Source organism: Zophobas morio, unplaced genomic scaffold (genome assembly GCF_036711695.1).
Source record: "Zophobas morio isolate AGI-343-1 ecotype UQ-CSIRO unplaced genomic scaffold, CSIRO_AGI_Zmor_V1 ptg000021l, whole genome shotgun sequence".
NCBI lineage: Eukaryota > Metazoa > Arthropoda > Insecta > Coleoptera > Tenebrionidae > Zophobas > Zophobas morio.
The window spans coordinates 23,665,241-23,686,610 of NW_026972126.1; the positions used below are offsets into that span (position 1 = coordinate 23,665,241).

At 35.2% G+C, this 21,370-nt stretch overlaps 1 protein-coding gene across 1 annotated transcript in view; it reads left to right on the forward strand.

The window, feature by feature from the left end:
- Positions 1 to 15,075, forward strand: part of LOC135131943 (lissencephaly-1 homolog) — a 33,101-nt gene extending 18,026 nt beyond the window's left edge. Inside the window, exons 3-7 of the mRNA XM_064059813.1 lie at positions 4,982 to 5,259; positions 5,316 to 5,710; positions 13,519 to 13,772; positions 13,825 to 14,021; positions 14,086 to 15,075. Of these exons, the coding sequence (XP_063915883.1) occupies positions 4,982 to 5,259; positions 5,316 to 5,710; positions 13,519 to 13,772; positions 13,825 to 14,021; positions 14,086 to 14,159 (1,198 nt within the window). The 3' untranslated portion in view covers positions 14,160 to 15,075. The remainder of the gene's footprint in view (positions 1 to 4,981; positions 5,260 to 5,315; positions 5,711 to 13,518; positions 13,773 to 13,824; positions 14,022 to 14,085) is intronic.
- The last annotated feature ends 6,295 nt before the right edge of the window (positions 15,076 to 21,370 follow it).

Genomic DNA, 21,370 nt, shown 5'->3' on the forward strand with positions numbered 1-21,370 from the left:
TGCTAACATAAGACGGATTTGGCAAATGACATCCTCTAAGAAAATAGAGGGTGGGTGGGCGGGGCTAGTATTTGATAAGATAAAACTGATTTTCTCACTTTTGGCATTTTCGTCTATTTTTCAACTATGTATTTCCGAAAATTAGTGAGAACATAGAAAAACGTTCCTAATTTCCAAAAATTTTTTGTTTGAAACAGTTAAAAGACGATTGGACTCAACGGAAAATTGTTGGCTTATTGATAATTTTTCGCAGATTACGAGTCTAAAATATTTTTGACGATTTGTCTTCAAATAACTGAGAAATGCGTGAAAGGACTCCAAAAATCCCCAAAATTTCCAAAGAATTTTAAACCGTTCGAAATGGCTTTATTTGAGAGAAAAACATTAAGTTTCTAGTTTTATAGAGTATTAATCGCAGATTTATTTTATGAAATACTAGCCCCGCCCGCCCACCCATCCTCAATTTTCTTGGAAGGTTTGTTATTTGCCAAAATCAGTCTTATCTTAGCAAGTACTATATTATGGCAAAATAAATTATTAAACAATAATTAAATAGTACTTGCTAAGATAAAACTGATTTTGGCATATCACATACCTTCCAAGAAAACAGGGGGCGGGTGGGCGGGGCTAGTACATGCTAAGATACGACGGATTTTGGCAAATCACATACCTTCCATTTGCCAAAAGTTGTCTTATTTTAGCAAGTAGTAGCCCCGCCCACCCACCCTGTATTTTCTTGGAAGGTATGTGATTTGCCAAAATCAGTCTTATCTTAGCAAGTACTAGGCCCGCCCACCCACCCTCCATTTTCTTGGAAAGTATGTGATTTGCCAAAATCAGTCTTATCTTAGCAAGTACTATAATATTATATATTGAAATGCAAAATAAATTATTAAACAATAATTAAATAGTACTTGCTAAGATAAAACTAATTTTGACATATCACATACCTTCCAAGAAAACAGAGGGCGGGTGGGCGGGGCTAGTACATGCTAAGATAAGACGAATTTTGGCAAATGACACCCTCTCAAAAAATAGAGGGTGAGTGGGCGGGGCTAGTATTTGATAAGATAAAACTGATGTTCGAACTTTTGACATTTTCGTCTATTTTTGAACTATTTCCGAAAATTAGCGAGAAAATGAGAAAATGTTTTCCTAATTTCCAAACAATTTTTGTTTGAAAGAGTTAAAAGACGATCGGACTCAATGGAAAATAGTTGGCTTATAGATAGTTTTTCACAGATTACGATTCTAAAATATTTTTGCCTTCAAATAACTGAGAAATGCGAGGAAAGGACTCCAAAAATCCCCACAATTTCCAAAAAATTTGAAACTGTTCCAAATGGCTTTATTTGAGAGGAAAACATTCAGTTTCTAGTTTTATAGAGTATTAATCGCAGATTTATCTTATGAAATATTAGCCCCGCCCACCCACCCACCGTCTGTTTTCTTGGAAGGTATGTCATATGCCAAAATCAGTCTTATCTTGGCAAGTACTAGCCCCGCCCATCCGCCCTCTATTTTTTTTGGAAGGTATGTGATTTGCCAAAATCAGTCTTATCTTACAAGTACCATATGTATTATGTATTGAAATGGCAAAATAAATTATTAAACAATAATTAAATAGTACTTGCTAAGATAAAGCTGACTTTGGCATATCACATACATTCGAAGAAAACAGGTGTCGGGTGGGCGGGGCTAGTACAATTTAAGATAAGACTGATTTTGGCAAGTGATATATCCTCTAAGAAAATAGAGGGTGGTTGGGCGGGGCTAGTATTTGATAAGATAAAGCTGATTTTCGCACTTTTGACATTTTCGTCTATTTTTCAACCATTTCCGAAAATTAGCGAGAAAAGTAAGAAGTTTTTTTCGTAATTTCCAGAAATTTTTTGTTTCAAACAGTTAAAAGACGATCGGACACAACGGAAAATAGTGGCTTATAGATATTTTTTCGTAGATCATAAATCTAAAATATTTTTGACGATTTGTCTTCAAATAACTGAGAAATACGAGGAAATTTCCAAAAAATTTGAAACCGCTCGAAATGGCTTTATTTGATAGGAAAACATTCAGTTTCTAGTTTTATAGAGTATTAATCGCAGGTTTATCTTATGAAATACTAGCCTCGCCCGCCCACCCACCCTCTATTTTCAGTATGTCATTTGCCAAAAATTGTTTTATTTTAGCAAATACTAGCCCCGCCCACCCACCCTCTATTTTCTTAGAACATATGGCATTTGCCAAAATCCGTCTTACCTTAGCAAGTACTAGTCCCTCCCTCCCGCCCTCTATTTTCTTGGAAGGTATGTGATTTGCCAAAATCAGTCTTCTCTTAGCAAGTACTATATTATATATTGACTTGGCAAAATAAATTATTAAACAATAATTAAGTAGTACTTGCTAAGATAAAACGGATCTTGGCATATCACATACTTTCCAAGAAAACGGGGGGCGGGTGGGCGGGTCTAGTACATGTTAAGAAAGACGGATTTTGGCAAATGACATCCTCCAAGAAAATAGAGAGTGGGTGGGCGGGGCTAGTATTTGATAAGACAAAACTGATTTTCGCACTTTTGACATTTTCATCAATTTTTCAACAATTTCCGAAAATTAGCGAGAAAATAAGAAAAATTTTTCCTAATTTTCAAAAAATTTTTGTTTGAAACAGTTAAAAGACGATCGGACTCAGCGGAAAATAGTTGGCTTGTAGATGATTTTTCGTAGATTACGAATCTAAATATTTTTGACGATTTGTCTTCAAATAACTAAGAAATGCGAGGGAAGGACTCCAAAAATCCCCGAAATTTCCAAAAAATTTGAAACCGTTCGAAATGGCTTTATTTGACAGGAAAACATTCGGTTTCTAGTTTTATAGAGTATTAATCGCAGATTTATCTTATGAAATACTAGCCCCGCCCACCCACCCACCCTCTATTTTCAGTATGTTATTTGCCAAAAATTGTTTTATTTTAGCAAATACTAGCCCCGCCCACCTACCCTCTATTTTCTTAGAAGATATGGCATTTGCCAAAATCCGTCTTACCTTAGCAAGTACTAGCCCCGCCCACCCGCCCTCTGTTTTCTTGGAAGGTATGTGATTTGCCAAAATCAGTCTTCTCTTAGCAAGTACTATATTATATATTGAAATGGCAAAATAAATTATTAAACAATATTTAAATAGTACCTACTTGCTGAGATAAAACTGAATTTGGCATATCACATACCTTCCAAGAAAACAGGGGCGGGTGGGCGGGGCTAGTACATGCTAAGATAAGACGGATTTTGGCAAATGACATATTCTCTGAGAAAATAGGGGGTGGTTGGGCGGGCCTACTGCTTGTTAAGATAAAATTGATTTTGCCCCTAATAACTCACCAAATTGTTAACGCTTTCTGTAAATTCTTTGAATCGATTTATATAAAGCATAATAAATAAAATTGTGTGGGTACTGACATATATGAAATGCGATTCCGAACAACATGTGCTTGAACTTGCGTCACATTTATGATAAATATATGATAAGTGCTATTAAAAAACTCAAAGCAAAAAGTTCGTCAGGTTCTGACAGAATTCCTAGTTTTTTAATTAAATATTGCTCTTCATGTCTAATTGCGCCGTTTATTGTTTAACTTAATTTGAAAATCGTCAGTATTTCGAAAACTATGATTTCAGCAAGTTGTTCGAAAAGATTTTGTATTTTTACATATTTATCTATGTACTTAAAAAATATCATCAGTTCGAATCAACATGGATTTGTTGAGGGTAGATTCACAGATAGCAATTTATTTATGGTTACTCAGTTTATATCTGAAGCGTTAAACAAAGGAAAATAAGTATACAGATATATCAAAAGCGTTCGATGAAGTAGATGATAATGTTTTAATTAACAATTGGATCGTTATGGCATTTCCAATGACGTGCGCAAATTAGCGAGGTCGTATATGTTGTATGTGGACTACAATAATTTACATCCTCCACTTTAGGTCCTTGGTATTTGTGATATTTATCAACGATCTGAGCAGTGTTATTAAGTCGAGTCATTGACTGTGATGTTTTACATGAAGACCTAAACGTAGTTTCTCGCTGGTGTAGTGAAAATCATTCACTTCTAAATAATAGAACTGATTTTGGCAATGACATATCCTCTAAGAAAAGAGAGGGTGGGTGGGCGGGGTTAGTAGATAAGACATTTTGTCAAAATTTGCCATTCGACGCGGATTGCTTGTAGGTCAGTCGATCGCACCTCTCGATTACGAGATTGTTCGTGATCACACCATTCTGATAAAAGAAGAACAAAGTAACACCAAGATAACAAACTACCTCCAAACTGGAGTTGTTAGACACGTTGTGCTAGCATCAATAAATAACAACCGAGGTCGATTCACATGACCGCAGAGAATTTCACTTTTTAAACAGGTGACTAATCAAAGAACTATTCTTACAAAAGCACAATTTCGTTACACTCGAGACCCCCAATGAAACGTCATCGATTTGGGCAAAACCTTGGCCCTCAAACTCGTATTTAATTCACTATTTTTACGTGACCGTCAAGTAATCGATTCGTCAAAACTACGACCATTTCACGCCGATCAATGTGATTGCAGGGTCAACAAGTGGTCTCTATTATTAACCAGATAAGGGGTAAATCGAATCCATCCGTTTTCGCTAGTTTATCTCTTATCAGATAGAGTAGTTCAAGCACCGTTCTAGTCGTAAAATCACTATGTAATATGCTAATCACGACTCGGAGAACCATCATCAGAGATTTAAATCAACTAATTGCGCTTGAAATTCAATAAAACAAATTTTAACGTTCAACCTTTTGTACCAGATCGTGAATCATCTTGACGTCGCGTCACCTGCATCGATTAATTTGCATGAACAATTACGTAACCGCTATTTCGAAAAAATCCGCGAACGTTGTTTGTTCAGTTACGTCAGCACGACCATATGTTATCCTCTTCTTACATTATTCCAGTAATAAAGCCATCGCTGATTACCTCGGTAGCAATGGTTACATGAACGCACTAGAAGCGTTCAAGAAAGAAACGGACATGCCGGGCGAGCTCGAGCGCAAGTTCGGCGGCCTCCTCGAAAAGAAATGGACCTCTGTGATAAGGCTCCAGAAGAAAGTCATGGAGCTCGAATCGAAACTCCACGAAGCGGAGAAAGAGTACATCGAGGGGGCGCCGACGAGGGGCAAACGCAGCCCCGCCGACTGGATCCCCAGGCCGCCGGAGAAATTTTGCCTGACCGGTGCGTAAAACCCCCTTCGAAAAGTTTGATCACCGATTTTGTTTGTTTGTGTCTAGGTCACAGAGCGCCCGTGACGCGCGTCGTTTTCCACCCGATGTTCAGCTTGTTCGTGTCGACGAGCGAGGACGCCACCATCAAGGTGTGGGACTTCGAGACGGGGGAGTACGAGCGCACCCTCAAAGGCCACTCGGATGCCGTCCAGGACGTCGCCTTCGACGCCTCCGGAAAGCTGCTGGTGTCGTGCAGCGCGGATATGTCCATCAAGCTGTGGGATTTCCACCAGAGCTACGAATGCATTCGGACGATGCTCGGCCACGATCACAACATCTCGAGTGTGGCGTTCATGCCGGCCGGCGATTTCGTCGTGTCGAGCAGCAGGGATAAGTCGATTAAAATGTGGGAGGTGTCGACGGGGTACTGCGTCAAGAGTTTCGTAGGACACAAGGATTGGGTAAATAGGGGTTGATGACGCAGAAACACGATCAAAGGCGGCGAAATTAACGCAGTAATGCCGAAATCGGGGCAATTTAAAGTCCGGAAGTGCGTTTTTGGCTGGAGTTAAAGTTAAAGTGTGTATTTTTGGACTTTAAAATTTTAGAGTTTGAAAACGAGACTTAAAATTATGAGAAACGGTTGTAGGATTTTGTTCCGCTGGTCGTGTTCTTTTGAATATATAGAGGGTGATTCAGCTTAATGACTCGCTTATCTCTTTCTTATAGGCACCCCAACATACGTTATCCGCTTGCTTCATGATTAAAATTTTAATTTTCAAAATAATATATACAGGGTCGCTAGAATGTATGGAAACCTTCTCGTGGGTTCCAACCAATGATTGAAAATTACTTTAACAAATATTTTTTGCACTTTGAAAAATTTGATGAATGCAAAATTTTAGATATTTGTTCCTAAATACTTAGAAGAAAACCTTAGAGGGTGGACACTTTCATAAAATTTTATTGTGGAATTATGAGGGGTTTAAAAGGACAGCTCAATCGGTTACCTTTTATAGATTTGAGTAGACCAGAAAAATGGCTAAACTTTGTTTGACCACAAATTTTAAATATTCTGCCTCTGTTTACTCAATTATTTCTTAAGATATTTCATTTCTGTAAAGCGCGATGGTTTTTCTAATACAATTTCTACTAATGTACCTTTTTGAAAATTTAAAATTGATCCATAAATAGCGAAAACTCATACTCATCAGAATTTTAACGCCTTGTAGTTTTTTTTTTAACAAAATTTTAAAAACGGAAAAGCAGTCGTTCATTTCAACGGTATAAAGTTTATTACAATCAGACGTTATTTTTGGCAAAAACTAGGGCAGAAGTTTATATGTATTTCCCTATGCTGGAGTATACTTTAGCTCACCCTTAAAATGATGAAGAGTTTGTATATACTGTAACCTCATTTGAGATACACCTGCTAAAACTTTCATGACTTAAGCGGTTTAAGCCAAACCACCCTTATAAGTCAAACTGGCTATTGTAAGCTTTGTGGACCCGGACCGCAAGATTATTACTGTCCATTGTTGGCATAATGTAGCTGTGAACTGAGTTAAGTAATACAATAGCCGGTTTGACTTATAAGGGTGGTTTGGCTTAAGCCGCTTAAGTCATAAAAGTCTTAACATGTGTATCTCAAATGAGGTTCGCACTTTTGACATTTTCGTCTATTTTTCAACGATTTCCGAAAATTAGCGAGAAAGTGAGAAAAATTTTTCCGAATTTCCAAAAAATTTTAAACTGTTCCAAATGACTTCATTTGAGAGGAAAACATTCCGTTTCTAGTTTTATAGAGTACTAATCGCAGATTAATGTTATGAAATACTAGCCCCGCCCACCCACCCTCTTATTTTCTTAGAAGATATGTAATTTGCCAAAATCCGTCTTACCTTAGCAAGTATTAGCCCCGCCCACCCGCCCTCTATTTTCTTGGAAGGTATGTGATTTGCCAAAATCAGTCTTATCTTAACAAGTACTATATTACATATTGAAATGGCAAAATAAATTATTAAACAATAATTAAATTGTACTTGCTAAGATAAAACGGATTTTGGCATATCACATACCTTCCAAGAAAACAGGGGTCGGGTGGGCGGGGCTAGTACATGCTTAGATAAGACGGATTTTGGCAAATGACATCCTCTAAAAAAAATAGAGGGTGGGTGGACGCGACTGGTATTTGATAAGATAAAACTGATTGTCGCACTTTTGACATTTTCGTCTATTTTTCAACCATTTCCGAAAATTAGCGACAAAGGTGAAAAAAATGTTTCCTAATTTCCAAAAAATTTTTGTTTGAAACAGTTAAAAGACCATCGGACTCAACGGAAAATAATTTGCTTATAGATAATTTTTCGCAGATTACGAATCTAAAATATTTTTGACGCTTTGTCTTCAAATAACTGAGAAATGCGAGGAAAGGACTCCTAAAATCTCCAAAATTTCCAAAAAATTTTAAACTGTTCCAAATGACTTCATTTGAGAGGAAAACATTCCGTTTCTAGTTTTATAGAGTACTAATCGCAGATTTATCTTACGAAATACTAGCCCCGCCCACCCACCCTCTATTTTCTTGGAAGGTATGTCATTTGCCAAAAATTGTCTTATTTTAGCAAATACTAGTTACAGTATTATGGTTACCAGGTTTCTTAACAAATTCTGTGCTAAACTCGTTTTACATTTTAACTCCCTACTGGGTTAATCTTCTCTTTGTGGGGACGAACTAGGTATAATAATCCCAGCAGGTCAGGTAAACGATTCGTAGAGAAAAAAAAACAAAGTATATTTTTGAGTATTTGGGTTAAAAGTAATTGCAAAAACTGTTTGTAAAAGTGACTGAATTACTCAAAAAAAAGTAATAAGGAATTGAATTACAGTAATGAATTACTTGTAATTGAATTACTTTTTCGACTGGTCCCAGCTGTCTTTTAAAAATGTAAAACCTTCTCTGGGGATGTGAAACCTCGGGAGTCCCAATTGTCTTTTTTTAATGTAAAACCTTCTCGGGGGCTCCAAATGTATATTTTTAAGAATGTGAAACCTTCTCGGGTGCACAAACTGTCGTTTTTTTAAATGTGAAACCTTCTCGGGGGCGCCAAGTGTCTCTTTTTTTAATGTAAAACCGTCTCGGGGGCCCCAAATGTATATTTTTAACACGTTAAGCGCCATAGCAGACACCGGTGTCTGACCACTGAGTTCCATAGGGGGCCAGAGCGGTCACCAGTGTCTGTTTCATATTTCCTACTCTAGGAACACACAGACAAATAATTACGGATTATAGAGCGAATATGTGTCTGCCATGGCATGGGCACATTTGATCCCGCACTTGGTCTGTTGGTTGCATATCTCATATTAATTTTACAGAGTGTGTCCGCTATGTGTATCTGTTGTGGCCTCCTTTTTTTTGTCTGATTTTTTTGATATGTTACATGGCCACAGCGGACACATTTAATTACATAACAAGGAAACGACGTTTCCGCCGTAAAAGAAAGTGACCGCTGTTGTGACCGCTGTGGCCTCATAACATAGAATTGTGTCTGCTGCATTAGACTGCTGTGGCCCAGTCGTGCAAAAACTGCATAAAATATTATTATAATGCAGGGCCACAGCAGACACAGGTGTCTGTTTTAGTTTTTTTGAAAAATATGTGACAAAATTTTCGAATTTCAACAAATAACCTATGTAAATGTATATAATTTTATGTAGAATACGTACCTGCCAATGGCCCTATGACTGTAACTTCATGATTTTGGCTTGGTGCTTAACATGTTAAGAATGTGTAACCTTCTCAGGGGTGGTCCCAGTTGTCGTAAAGATGTAAAACCTTCTCGGGCGTCCCAAATGTATATTTTTAAGAATATGAAACCTTCTCAGGGGTCCCAACTGTCTTTTTTAAAAATGTAAAACCTCGGGACGCCAAATGTTTTTTAATGTGAAATCTTCTCAGGGGTCTTAATTGTTTTTTTTTTTAATGTAAAACCTCGGGGGTGGTCTCAACTGTGTTTTTTTAGAATGTAAAACCTTCTCGGGGACGCCAATTGTTTTTTTTTATGTAAAACCTTCTCGGAGGCTCCAAATGTATATTTTTAAAAACGTGAAAGCTTTTCGGGGGTGGCCCCAACTGTGTTTTTTAAAAATTTAAACCTTGGGGGTGCAAATTGTCGTTTTTTTTTAATGTGAAGCCTTCTCAAGGGTCCCAACTGTGTTTTTTAAATGTAAAACCTTCTCGGGGACGCCAACTGCCTCTTTTTTTAATGTAAAACCTTCTCGGGGGCCCCAAATATATATTTTTAAGAATGTGAAACCTTCTCGGGGGTGGTCCTAACTGTCTTTTTTAAAAATTTGAACCTTGGGGGCGCAAAGTGTCTTTTTTTTAATGTGATACCTTCTCGGGGGCCCCAAATGTATATTTTTAAGAATGTGAAACCTTCTCAGGGGTGGTCCCAATTGTCTTTTTTAAATATGTAAAAGCTTCTCGGGGGCGTCAACCGTCGTTTTTTTTTTATGTAAAACCTTCTCGGGGGCCCCAAATATATATTTTTCTGAATATGAAACCTTCTCGGGGGTGGTCCCAACGTTTTTTTTTTTAAATTTAAACCTCGGGGGCGCAAAGTGTTTTTTTTTTTTAATGTGATACCTTCTCGGGGGCCCCAAATGTATATTTTTAAGAATGTGAAACCTTCTCAGAAGTGGTCCCAATTGTCTTTTTAAATATGTAAAAGCTTCTCCGGGGCGCCAACCGTCGTTTTTTTTTTTTTTTTATGTAAAACCTTGTCGGGGGCCCCAAATATATACAGGCTGTCTCTTTTATTTGATACAACCCTTGTAACTTTTTTATTTTTACGAAAAACCTACAGTTCTTTGAGCAAATTTGTATTATTTTAAAGGAACTATGTGATGGCAACCTCACATTTTTATTATAACTTCCGGTAGAACCGGAAATGACGTCAATTTTTTTTTTTATGGAACACTAGGTATATTTCTCTATAAATGGAAAGATTGATTTTTTGTAAAAAGTCATAAGCAACTAATATTCTAAAAATCATACTTAAAAAGTTATTCAATTAAATAGACGAAATATTCATATTTGTTAATGACAATCTAGTAGCTTGAAAAATTGACACTCACGTCATTTATTCACGTAAGTGATGTTTTAAAATGATACAAAATTGCTTAAAGAGCTATGTGTTTATCTTTAGAAATAAAAGAAATTTAGGGGTTGTATCAAATAAAAGAAACACATGGTATTTTTAAGAATATGAAACCCCGGGGGTGGTCCTAACTGTCTTTTTTAAAAATTTAAACCTCGGGGGCGCAAAGTCTCTTAAGATGTAAAACCTTCTCGGGGGCACTGTCGTTTTTTTTTTTTAATGTAAAACCTTTTCGGGGGCGCCAAGTGTCGTTTTTTTTTATGTAAAACCTTCTCGGGGGCGCCAACTGTCGTTTTTTTAATGTGAAACCTTCTCGGGTTCGCCAACTGTTTTTAAGCTTCTCAGGGGCGCCAACTGTCTTTTTTTTAATGTGAAACCTTCTCGAGGGCGCCAACTGTCGTTTTTTTTTAAATGTGAAATCTTCTCGGGGGTTCCAACTGTCTTTTTTAAAAGTGTAAAACCTTCTCGGGGACGCCAACTGTTTTCAACCTTCTCGGGGGCCCCAAATTTATAGTTTTAAGAATGTAAAACCTTCTCGGGGGCACCAACTGTCGTTTTTTTTTTTTAATTGTAAAACCTTCTCGGGGGCGCCAACTGTCGTTTTTTTTTTAATGTAAAACCTTCTCGGGGGCGTCAACTGTCGTTTTTTTAATGTGAAACCTTCTCGGGTACGCCAACTGTTTTTAACCTTTTCAGGGGTGCCAATTGTCGTTTTTTTTTTTTAATGTGAAATCTCGGGGGTTCCAACTGTCTTTTTTAAAAATGTAAAACCTTCTCGGGGACGCCAACTGTTTTCAACCTTCTCGGGGGCCCCAAATTTATAGTTTTAGGAATGTAAAACTTTCTCGGGGGCACCAACTGTCGTTTTTTTTTTTTATTGTAAAACCTTCTCGGGGGCGCCAACTGTCGTTTTTTTTAATGTAAAACCTTCTCGGGGACGCCAACTGTTTTCAACCTTCTCGGGGGCCCCAAATTTATAGTTTTAGGAATGTAAAACTTTCTCGGGGGCACCAACTGTCGTTTTTTTTTTTTTATTGTAAAACCTTCTCGGGGGCGCCAACTGTCGTTTTTTTTTAATTGTAAAACCTTCTCGGGGGCGCCAACTGTCGTTTATTTTTATTGTAAAACCTCGGGGGCACCAACTGTCGTTTTTTTAAATGTAAAACCTTCTCGGGGGCGCCAACTGTCGGTTTTTTTAACTTGAAACCTTCTCGGGGACGCCAACTGTTTTCAACCTTCTCGGGGGCACCAATTGTTTTCAACCTTCTCGGGGGCGCCAACTGTCGTTTTTTTTTTATTGTAAAACCTTCTCGGGGGCGTCAACTGTCGTTTTTTTAATGTGAAACCTTCTCGGGTACGCCAACTGTTTTTAACCTTTTCAGGGGTGCCAACTGTCGTTTTTTTTTAATGTGAATTCTCGGGGGTTCCAACTGTCTTTTTTAAAAATGTAAAACCTTCTCGGGGACGCCAACTGTTTTCAACCTTCTCGGGGGCCCCAAATTTATAGTTTTAAGAATGTAAAACCTTCTCGGGGGCACCAACTGTCGTTTTTTTTTTATTGTAAAACCTTCTCGGGGGCGCCAACTGTCGTTTATTTTTATTGTAAAACCTCGGGGGCACCAACTGTCGTTTTTTTTAATGTAAAACCTTCTCGGGGGCGCCAACTGTCGGTTTTTTTTAACTTGAAACCTTCTCGGGGACGCCAACTGTTTTCAACCTTCTCGGGGGCACCAACTGTCTTTTTTTTTATTGTAAAACCTCGGGGGCGCCAACTGTCGTTTTTTTAAATGTGAAACCTTCTCGGGGGCGCCAACTGTCGTTTTTTTTTAATGTAAAACCTTCTCGGGGACGCCAACTGTTTTCAACCTTCTCGGGGGCACCAACTGACTTTTTTTTATTGTAAAACCTTCTCGGGGGCGCCAACTGTCGTTTTTTTAAATGTAAAACCTCGGGGGCGCCAACTGTCGTTTTTTTAAATGTAAAACCTTCTCGGTGGCGTCAACTGTCGTTTTTTTTTAATGTGAAACCTTCTCGGGTTCGCCAACTGTTTTTAAACTTCTCAGGGGCGCCAACTATCCTTTTTTAATGTGAAACCTTCTCGAGGGCGCCAATCGTTTTTTTTTTAAATGTGAAATCTTCTCGGGGGTTCCAACTGTCTTTTTTTTTATTGTAAAACCTTCTCGGGGGCGCCAACTGTCGTTTTTTTTTTATTGTAAAACCTCGGGGGCGCCAACTATCGTTTTTTTAAATGTAAAACCATCTCGGGGGCGCCAACTGTCGTTTTTTTTAAATGTAAAACCTTCTCGGGGACGCCAACTGTTCTCAACCTTCTCGGGGACACCAACTGTCTTTCTTTTTTTATTGTAAAACCTCGGGGGCGCCAACTGTCGTTTTTTTTTATTGTAAAACCTTCTTGGGGGCGCCAACTGTCTTTTTTTTAATGTAAAACCTTCTCGGGGGCGCCAACTGTCGTTTTTTTAAATGTGAAACCTTCTCGGGTTCGCCAACTGTTTGTAAACTTCTCAGGGGCGCCAACTGTCTTTTTTTAATGTGAAACCTTCTCGAGGGCGCCAACTATCGTTTTTTTTTTAAATGTGAAATCTCGGGGGTTCCAACTGTCTTTTTTAAAAATGCAAAACCTTCTCGGGGACGCCAACTGTTTTCAACCTTCTCGGGGGCCCCAAATTTATAGTTTTAAGAATGTAAAACCTTCTCGAGGGCACCAACTGTCGTTTTTTTTTAATTGTGAAACCTTCTCGGGGGCGCCAACTGTCGTTTTTTTAAATGTAAAACATTCTCAGGGGCGCCAATTGTCGTTTTTTTTTTAAATGTGATATCTTGTCGGGGGCGCCAACTGTCGTTTTTTTTTTTTAATTGTAAAACCTTCTCGGGGGCGCCAACTGTCTTTTTTTTTAATGTGAAACCTTTTGGGGGTTTCAACTGTCTTTTTTAAAGATTTAAAACCTTCTCGAGGGCGCCGACTGTGTTTTTTTTTATATTTTATGTTGGGTTGCCTAGTAGAAAAAGACAAATGAATCATTAAAGCTGAATCAGCCCCTATAAACAGATTTTTTGCTTCAAATTTAATTAAAAATCACATAATTTAGGTTAGAGTCGTGCGGCCATCGCCCGACGGCACGTTCCTGGCGAGCTGTTCCAACGACCAAACCGTGCGAGTGTGGCACGTTTACTCGAAAGAATGCAGGGCCGAACTCAGGGCACACGAACACGTCGTAGAATTCGTAGCATGGGCGCCCGAATCGGCAGCGAATGCCATTAACGAGGCCGCCGGGGTCGACAACAAAAAGGGTTCTCACATGGGACCTTTCCTAGCGTCGTGCTCAAGGGACAAAACCATCCGGTACGTCGCGCCTGCCCTTATCGAGGCTGTCTAGTAATGACGAAATTTGCAGAATATGGGATGTAGGGGCAAGCGTAGCTCTCTTCGTTCTAACGGGCCACGACAACTGGGTTCGAGGGGCCGTTTTCCACCCAGGTGGCAAATTCCTAGTGTCCGTCAGCGACGACAAAACACTGAGAGTCTGGGATTTGAGGAATAAACGCTGTTTTAAGACGTTAGATGCTCACAAACATTTTTGTACGTCTGTAGGTCAGTATCGATCGATTGGGTGTGCTGCGTTTTCGTGGTTTTGGATAACGAAAGCTGTTTTTAGATTTCCACAGATCACATCCTTACGTGATTTCGGGAAGTGTAGATCTAACGGTGAAAGTGTGGGAGTGCCGCTAGGCCGGCGGCATCCAGGCAGGAGTCGCACTACGGAAAATAAAGAACTCAAAAGTGGCGTTCGCGTCAGTTGGTGTGTATGATTATTATTTAAGCGAAAACTTTTATTCTGTTACATAAAGGTTTTATTTAGTGCAAATATTTCAGTTATTTAACTAATTTGAGTCTTGTGATTTTGTTCTATGTAACGTTATACAGATTACATTATTTAACAACGTATTTAAGGTCTGTAATTTTTCCCCGAGGCACTCTTGTGGTTTCTTAGAACAAAAACATTTTGTCGTTGTTATTTTCGTTACATCAACGGGATTTTTCCTTATTTATGTGATATTTTGAGGAAACTGCAAGTTTGTTAACTAGTTATTCTTATAAACGCTTCAAATATTTAAAAGGCAGTGGATAATAGTGCGCTGGAATTGTTGCTGATATTTAGCATGGAGTTTATTGTTGAATTATTTTTTGTTTACTGTTGAGTATCAGTGATGGTTTCACGAGTAGAGCTTCGTTTCAGTTCGTCAAGCATCTTAGAAATATTAACAATATTTATATAGAAATCTAGATTTCAGAATTTCAAAGTTTTGTGACAGTCGCAACTAGTAAGTAACTATAATCTTCAATGTAGATCTTGAAAATGTATATTGCACAAGTTCCGCTTCCGTTTTTTCTTTTACATGTACATATTTCGGTAGCGTTTCTGTTTTGTAAAAATACTCAGTTCAAGTGTACTTCATAACAATATTTTATTTTTTTAATTCCGGAACACTAGTTTTTTTTTTCTTCGTTTTCTTTAAGGAGTTTACCAAATCGCTTGCTTTATCATGTATAATGGCACAATGTTCATATATAGCCTTACATTGTCTTTTTGAGTAGATTTTGTGAATAATTTCTTCTGTATATAAATAAAATTGTCTCTCCATAAGTGTTACATTATTTCTTTCCCATCAAAAGAACCCCATTTATTATACTAGTTTCAGGTTTTTATTTCAGCGAATCTGTCCGAATGGGGACTTTTTTTGTATGAAGTTTATGAATAAATTGTCACATTATTTGTCATTTGTGTGGTGTAGATTTATTTGTAGATTTATTAATTGGATATAGTTGTTTTTTAGGGCATTATTTTAAAAAATAAAGATAAAAAAGTTTGAGGTTAGAAAGACAAGTCAAAGTTGCTTGCAGGTGTATAAAGGGTTGCATATCTACTTTATAAATTTACGCATTCATTAATTTTTTTGAGTCACCTGTACAAGTACAGACTCATCATTTTTCTACATTACACATACAGATAAGATTTATTCAGCAAACTTTTGAGTAAATATATTTTGAATAAAAACTTAGCATGCTTACGAGAACTTGTTGGATTTCCAGACCAAAGCGCGCTCAGGCCAATGTCGACTCTAAGCGTTCAGAAGCGATTTGGTTGGTTTGGACTATAATTTCTGCGGGAAATAGTTGTTTGGTCGGTTTTTATAACGACTAAGTGAATATTTTTGGTACATATTTAGATGATTTTATATATTTTGTTTAACTAAGAATTAATTGTTTATTTGTGTTTTATACTTGGAAAACGTCTTAAACTAAGAATATTGTTGAAATCGTAATAACCCAATGGATTTTTTTCGGGAAAACGTTTTGGAAACACTGTGTTCTATTTTGTATGTTTTTTTTTAATGGTTTTAGTGACAATTTTTGTGGTTGTTTTCGATACACTGTATGACATTAACAGTGAGAAAAAAAATAAACAATTAAAATAACCGAAAATTCGAAAAATCGAGAAATTTACTAATCGAAAAATCGAAACCTTAAAAAATCGTAAAACCGAAACATTGAAAAGTCGAAATATCGAAGAACTGAAAATCGAAAAAAGTCACAAATTCGGACAATTGGGACACCGAAATAGGTCAAAATCGAAAAATCGAAAAGTTAAAATAAAAATTGAACAATTTATAAATTGAGAAATTGATGAAGTCGAAAAATTGAAAAATAGAGAAATCGGCAAACAAAAAGTTAAAAGTTGAAAAATTGGAAAAGCGGAAAAATCAAAAAACGAAAAAATGGAAAACTGGAAAAACTGAGAAACCGAAATGGGCCAAAATAGAAAATTGAAAAAATGATAAATCGAAAACCTGAACAATCAAATCTCGAAAAATCGGGAATGAAAAATTAACAAATCGAAAAATTGAAAAACAGAACATCTAAAACCAGGAAGTCGAAAAATCGAAAGATTAAGAAATATTGAAAAATTACAATATCAAAAGATTGAAAAATCTAAAATTTAAAAATCCAAAAATTGAAAAATCGAAAAAAAAGGTAGACATCGAAAAACCCAGAAGTCAAAAATAGAAAAGCCGAAGAATTGAAATATTGAAAAATCCTAAAACTGAAAAATCGAAAAATCAAAAAAGTGAAGTCGAAAAATAGAAACCTTAAAAAATCGAAAAATTGAAAAATTAAAAACCTGACAAATCAAAAAATTAAATAATTGAAAAACAGGAAAATGGAAAACTGGAAGGTCAAGAAATAGGAAAATCTAAACATCGATTAATTGAAAAATCGGAAAATTGAGAGTTTATAAAAGGCAAATTTGAAAAATGAAAAAATCGAAAATTTGACAAAGTGACAATTGAAAAATAGAAAATCTAAAACCGGAAAATCGAAAAATCAAAAGATTAAGAAATCGAATTTTAAAAATTCGAAAACTTGAAAAATTGAAAGTGATTGAAATATCGAAGAACTGAAATGAAAAATAGAGAAATCGAAAAATCTAAAATTTTAAAAATGGAAAAATTGAAAAAGCGAAAAAGTAAAAAAATCGACACATCGAAAATTCCAGAAGCCAAAAATCGAAAAGTCGAAGAATCGAAATATTGAAAAATCCCAAAACTGAAATATCGGAAAACTGAAAAATGAAAGAAAAACTAAAAATGGAAATCAAAACATTAAAAAATCGAAAAATTTAAAACGACAATTGAAAACAGAAAATCTAAAACCGGGAAGTCGAAAAATCGAAAGATTAGCAATCGAAAAATCGAAAGATTAGCAATCGAAAAATTCAAAAATCGAAAAAGTAAAAAAATCGACACATCGAAAAAACCCAAAACTGAAATATGGAAAAACAGAAAAATGAAAAACCTGAAAAATTCGAAAACTGAAATATCCAAAAACTGAGAACCAAAAAATCGAAAAACTGAGAAATCGAAAAATCAAAAAAGTGAAGTTGAAAAATCGAAACCTGAAAAAATAGAAAAATAAAAAATCAAAAACCTGAAAAATCGAAAAATTAAAGAATTGAAGAACAGGAATATCGAAACCCTCGAAAGTCAAGAAATGGGAAATTCAAAACATCGATTCATTGAAAAATCTAAAATTTAAAAACCGAAATATTGAAGAAACGACAGTTGAAAAACAGAAAATCTAAAACCAGGAAGTCGAAAAATAGAAAGATTAAGAAATGTTGAAAAACCAAAATATCAAAAGATTGAAAAATCTAAAATTTAAAAATTCCAAAAATTGAAAAATCGAAAAAGTAAAAAGGTAGACACATCGAAAAACCCAGAAGTCAAAAATAGAAAAGCTGAAGAATTGAAATATTGAAAAATCCTAAAACTGAAATATCTAAAAACTGAAGAATCGAAAAATCAAAAAAGTGAAGTTGAAAAATTGAAACCAGAAAAAATAGAATAATAAAAAACCGAAACCTGAAAAATCGAAAAATTAAACAATTCAAGAACAGGAATATCGAAACATTCGAAGGTCAAGAAATGGAAAAATCGAAAAATTGAGAATTTATGAAAGTCAAATTTGAAAAATAAAAAAATCGAAAATTTGACACAATGACAATTGAAAAACAGAAAATCTAAAACCGGGAAGTCGAAAAATCAAAAGGTTAAGAAATCGAAACATTTGAAAAATTCGAAAACTTGAAAAATTGAAATATCGAACAACTGAAATGCAAAATCGAGAAATCGAAAAATCTAAAATTTTATAAATTAAAAAATCTAAAATTTAAAAATGGAAAAATTGAAAACCCGAAAAAGTAAAAAAAATCGACACATCGAAAAATCCAGAAGCTAAAAATCGAAAAGTCAAAGAATCGAAATATTGAAAAATCCCAAAACTGAAACATCGAAAAACTGAAAAATGGAAAACCTAAAAAATCCGAAAACTAAAATATCCAAAAACTGAGAACCTAAAAAGTCGAAAAATTGAGAAATCGAAAAATCAAAAAAGTGAAGTTGAAGAATCGAAACCTGAAAAATAAAAAAATTAATGAATTGAAGAACATGAAAATCGAAACATTCGAAGGTCAAGAAATGGGAAAATCAAAACATCGATTAATTGAAAAATCGGAAAATTGAGAGTTTATAAAAGTCAAATTTAAAAATAAAAAAATCGAAAATTTGACAAAATGACAATTGATAAACAGAAAATCTAAAATCGGGAAGTCGAAAAATCAAAAGATTAAAAATGGAAACATTCGAAAAATTCGAAAACTTGAAAAAGTGAAATATCTAAGAACTGAAATGAAAAATCGAGAAATCGAAAAATCTATAATTTTTAAAATTAAAACATCTAAAATTTAAAAATGGAAAAACTGAAAAATCGAAAAAGTAAAAAAATCGACACATTGAAAAATCCAGGAGTCAAAAATCGAAAAGTCGAAGAATCGAAATATTGAAAAACCCCAAAACTGAAATTTCGAAAAACTGAAAAATGAAAGAAAAACGAAAAGGACAAAAAAGGAGGAAAGGGACGCGAAAGGACGAAAAGGACGAAAAAGAACGAAAAGGACGAAAAAGACGAAAAAGAATAATAAGGACGAAAAACGACGAAAAGAACGAAAAGGACGAAACAGGAGGAAAAGGACGAAAAAGGACGGAAAAGACGAAAAGAGCGAAAAAGGGTGGAAAGGACGAAAAAGGACGAAAAAGTCGAAAAAGGACGAACAGGGAGGAAAAGGACAAAAAGGACGAAAAGGAGGTAAAGGACGAAACGGACGAAAAGGACAAAAAAGGACGAAAAGGGACGAAAAAGGACGAAAAGGACGAAAAAGGAAAATAAGGACGAAAAAGACGAAAAGGACAGTAAGGACGCAAAGGACGAAAAGAACGAAAAGGATGATAAAGGACGAAAAAGGACGAAAAGAACGAAAAAGTCAAAAATAGAAAAGCCGAGGAATTGAAATATTGAAAAATCGTAAAACTGAAATATCTAAAAACTGAAAAATCGAAAAATCAAAAAAGTGAAGTCGAAAAATAGAAACCTTATAAAATCGAAAAACTGAAAAATCAAAAAATTAAAGAACTGAAGAACAGGAAAATGGAACCACTCGAAGGTCAAGAAATGGGAAAATCAAAACATCGATTAATTGAAAAATAGAAAAATTGGCAAAATGACAATTGCAAAATAGAAAATATAAAACCGGGAAATCGAAAAACAAAAGATTAAGAAATCGAAACATTTGAAAAATTCGAAAACTTGAAAAATTGAAATATCGAAGAACTGAAATGAAAAATCTAAAAATCTAAAATTTTAAAAATTAAAAAATCTAAAATTTAAAAATGGAAAAATTGAAAAATCGGAAAAGTAAAAAATCGACATATCGAAAAATCCAGGAGTCAAAAATCGAAAAGTCGAATCGAAATATTGAAAAATCCCAAAACTGAAATATCGAAAAACTGAAAAATGAAAGAAAAACTAAAAATGGGGAACTAAATCGGGAAATCAAAACTTTGAAAAATCGAAAAATTTAAAACAATTGAAAACAGAAAATCTAAAACCGGGAGGTCGAAAAATCGAAAGATTAAGCAATCGAAAAATTGAGAAATCGAAAAAGTAAAAAAATCGACACATCGAAAACTCCAGAAGCCAAAAAACGAAAAGTCGAAGAATCAAAATATTGAAAAATCCCAAAACTGGAAAATGAAAAATCTGAAAAATCCGAAAACTGAAATATCCAAAAACTGAGAACCTAAAAGTCAAAAAATTGAGAAATCGAAAAATCAAAAAAGTGAAGTTGAAATATCGAAACCTGAAAAAATAGAAAAATAAAAAATCAGAAACCTGAAAAATCGAAAAATTAAAAAATTGAAGAACAGGAATATCGAAACCTTCGAAAGTCAAGAAATGGGAAAATCAAAACATCGATTAATTGAAAAATCGAAAATTTGAAAAAACGACAATTGAAAAACAGAAAGTCTAAAACCCGGAAGTCGAAAAATCGATTGATTAAGAAATCAAAACATTTGAAAAATTGAAATATGGAAGAGCTGAAATGAAAAATCGAGAAATCGAAAATTTTAAATATTGAAAATTTATAATACCAAAAATTTGAGAAATCTAAAATTTAAAAATCGAAAAAGTAAAAAGCCGACACATCGAAAAATCCAGAAGTCAAAAATGGAAAAGTCGAAGCACAGAAATATTGAAAAACCTCAAAACTGAAATATCCAAAAACTGAGAAATAAAAAATTTGAAAAATCGAGAAATCGAAAAATCAAAAAAGTAAGTTGAAAAATCGTCAAATAAAGAGTTTATAAAAGTCAAAAATTGAAAAATCGAAATATTTAAACATCGTAAAACTGAAGAGAAAAACTGAAAACCGAGAAATTGAAAAATTGAGAAATTGTAAAATCCAAAAATTGAAAAATAATAAAAAAACAACCACTGTTGCCAACATAAGTCGAGGAGTCATTTAATTTAAACTATGACGCTTCTCTATGTTCTCTGGTTTTACTATTTACATGATATACCTAATATGTGAATAGAAAATTTGACAACAATCCGCCCAGTACTTTCGGAGATTATCTGTCTAATAAAAATCCGGGATGGCAGACAGACGGAAACGGGAGACCTATTTCTTCGTTCTCTAGGGGTCATGATAGGTCGAAAAAATGCTTACGCTCGAGAAGTATATAAAAATCAATCAGTTTGACACGGGACTAATTTTTGTATTAAATTGTATGCCGCAGAATGCGCGCGCCTGCTTGTATACAAGAATTTAGAACCAGTTCTAATTTCTCGGATTCAATTTAGTACGAAAATTAGTCCTGTGTCATACGACTCTGCCAAAACTTTGCGAGTTTGTCCTAGTTTTGGACGACTCCACGCCAGCATGGACGAAGGTGTTTTTGATTGTCCGTAAAATCCATTTAATTATTATTTTTTCTGCAGACAACAAGTGTTTAAAAATATGGCAGATCTTCGTCATCGACATT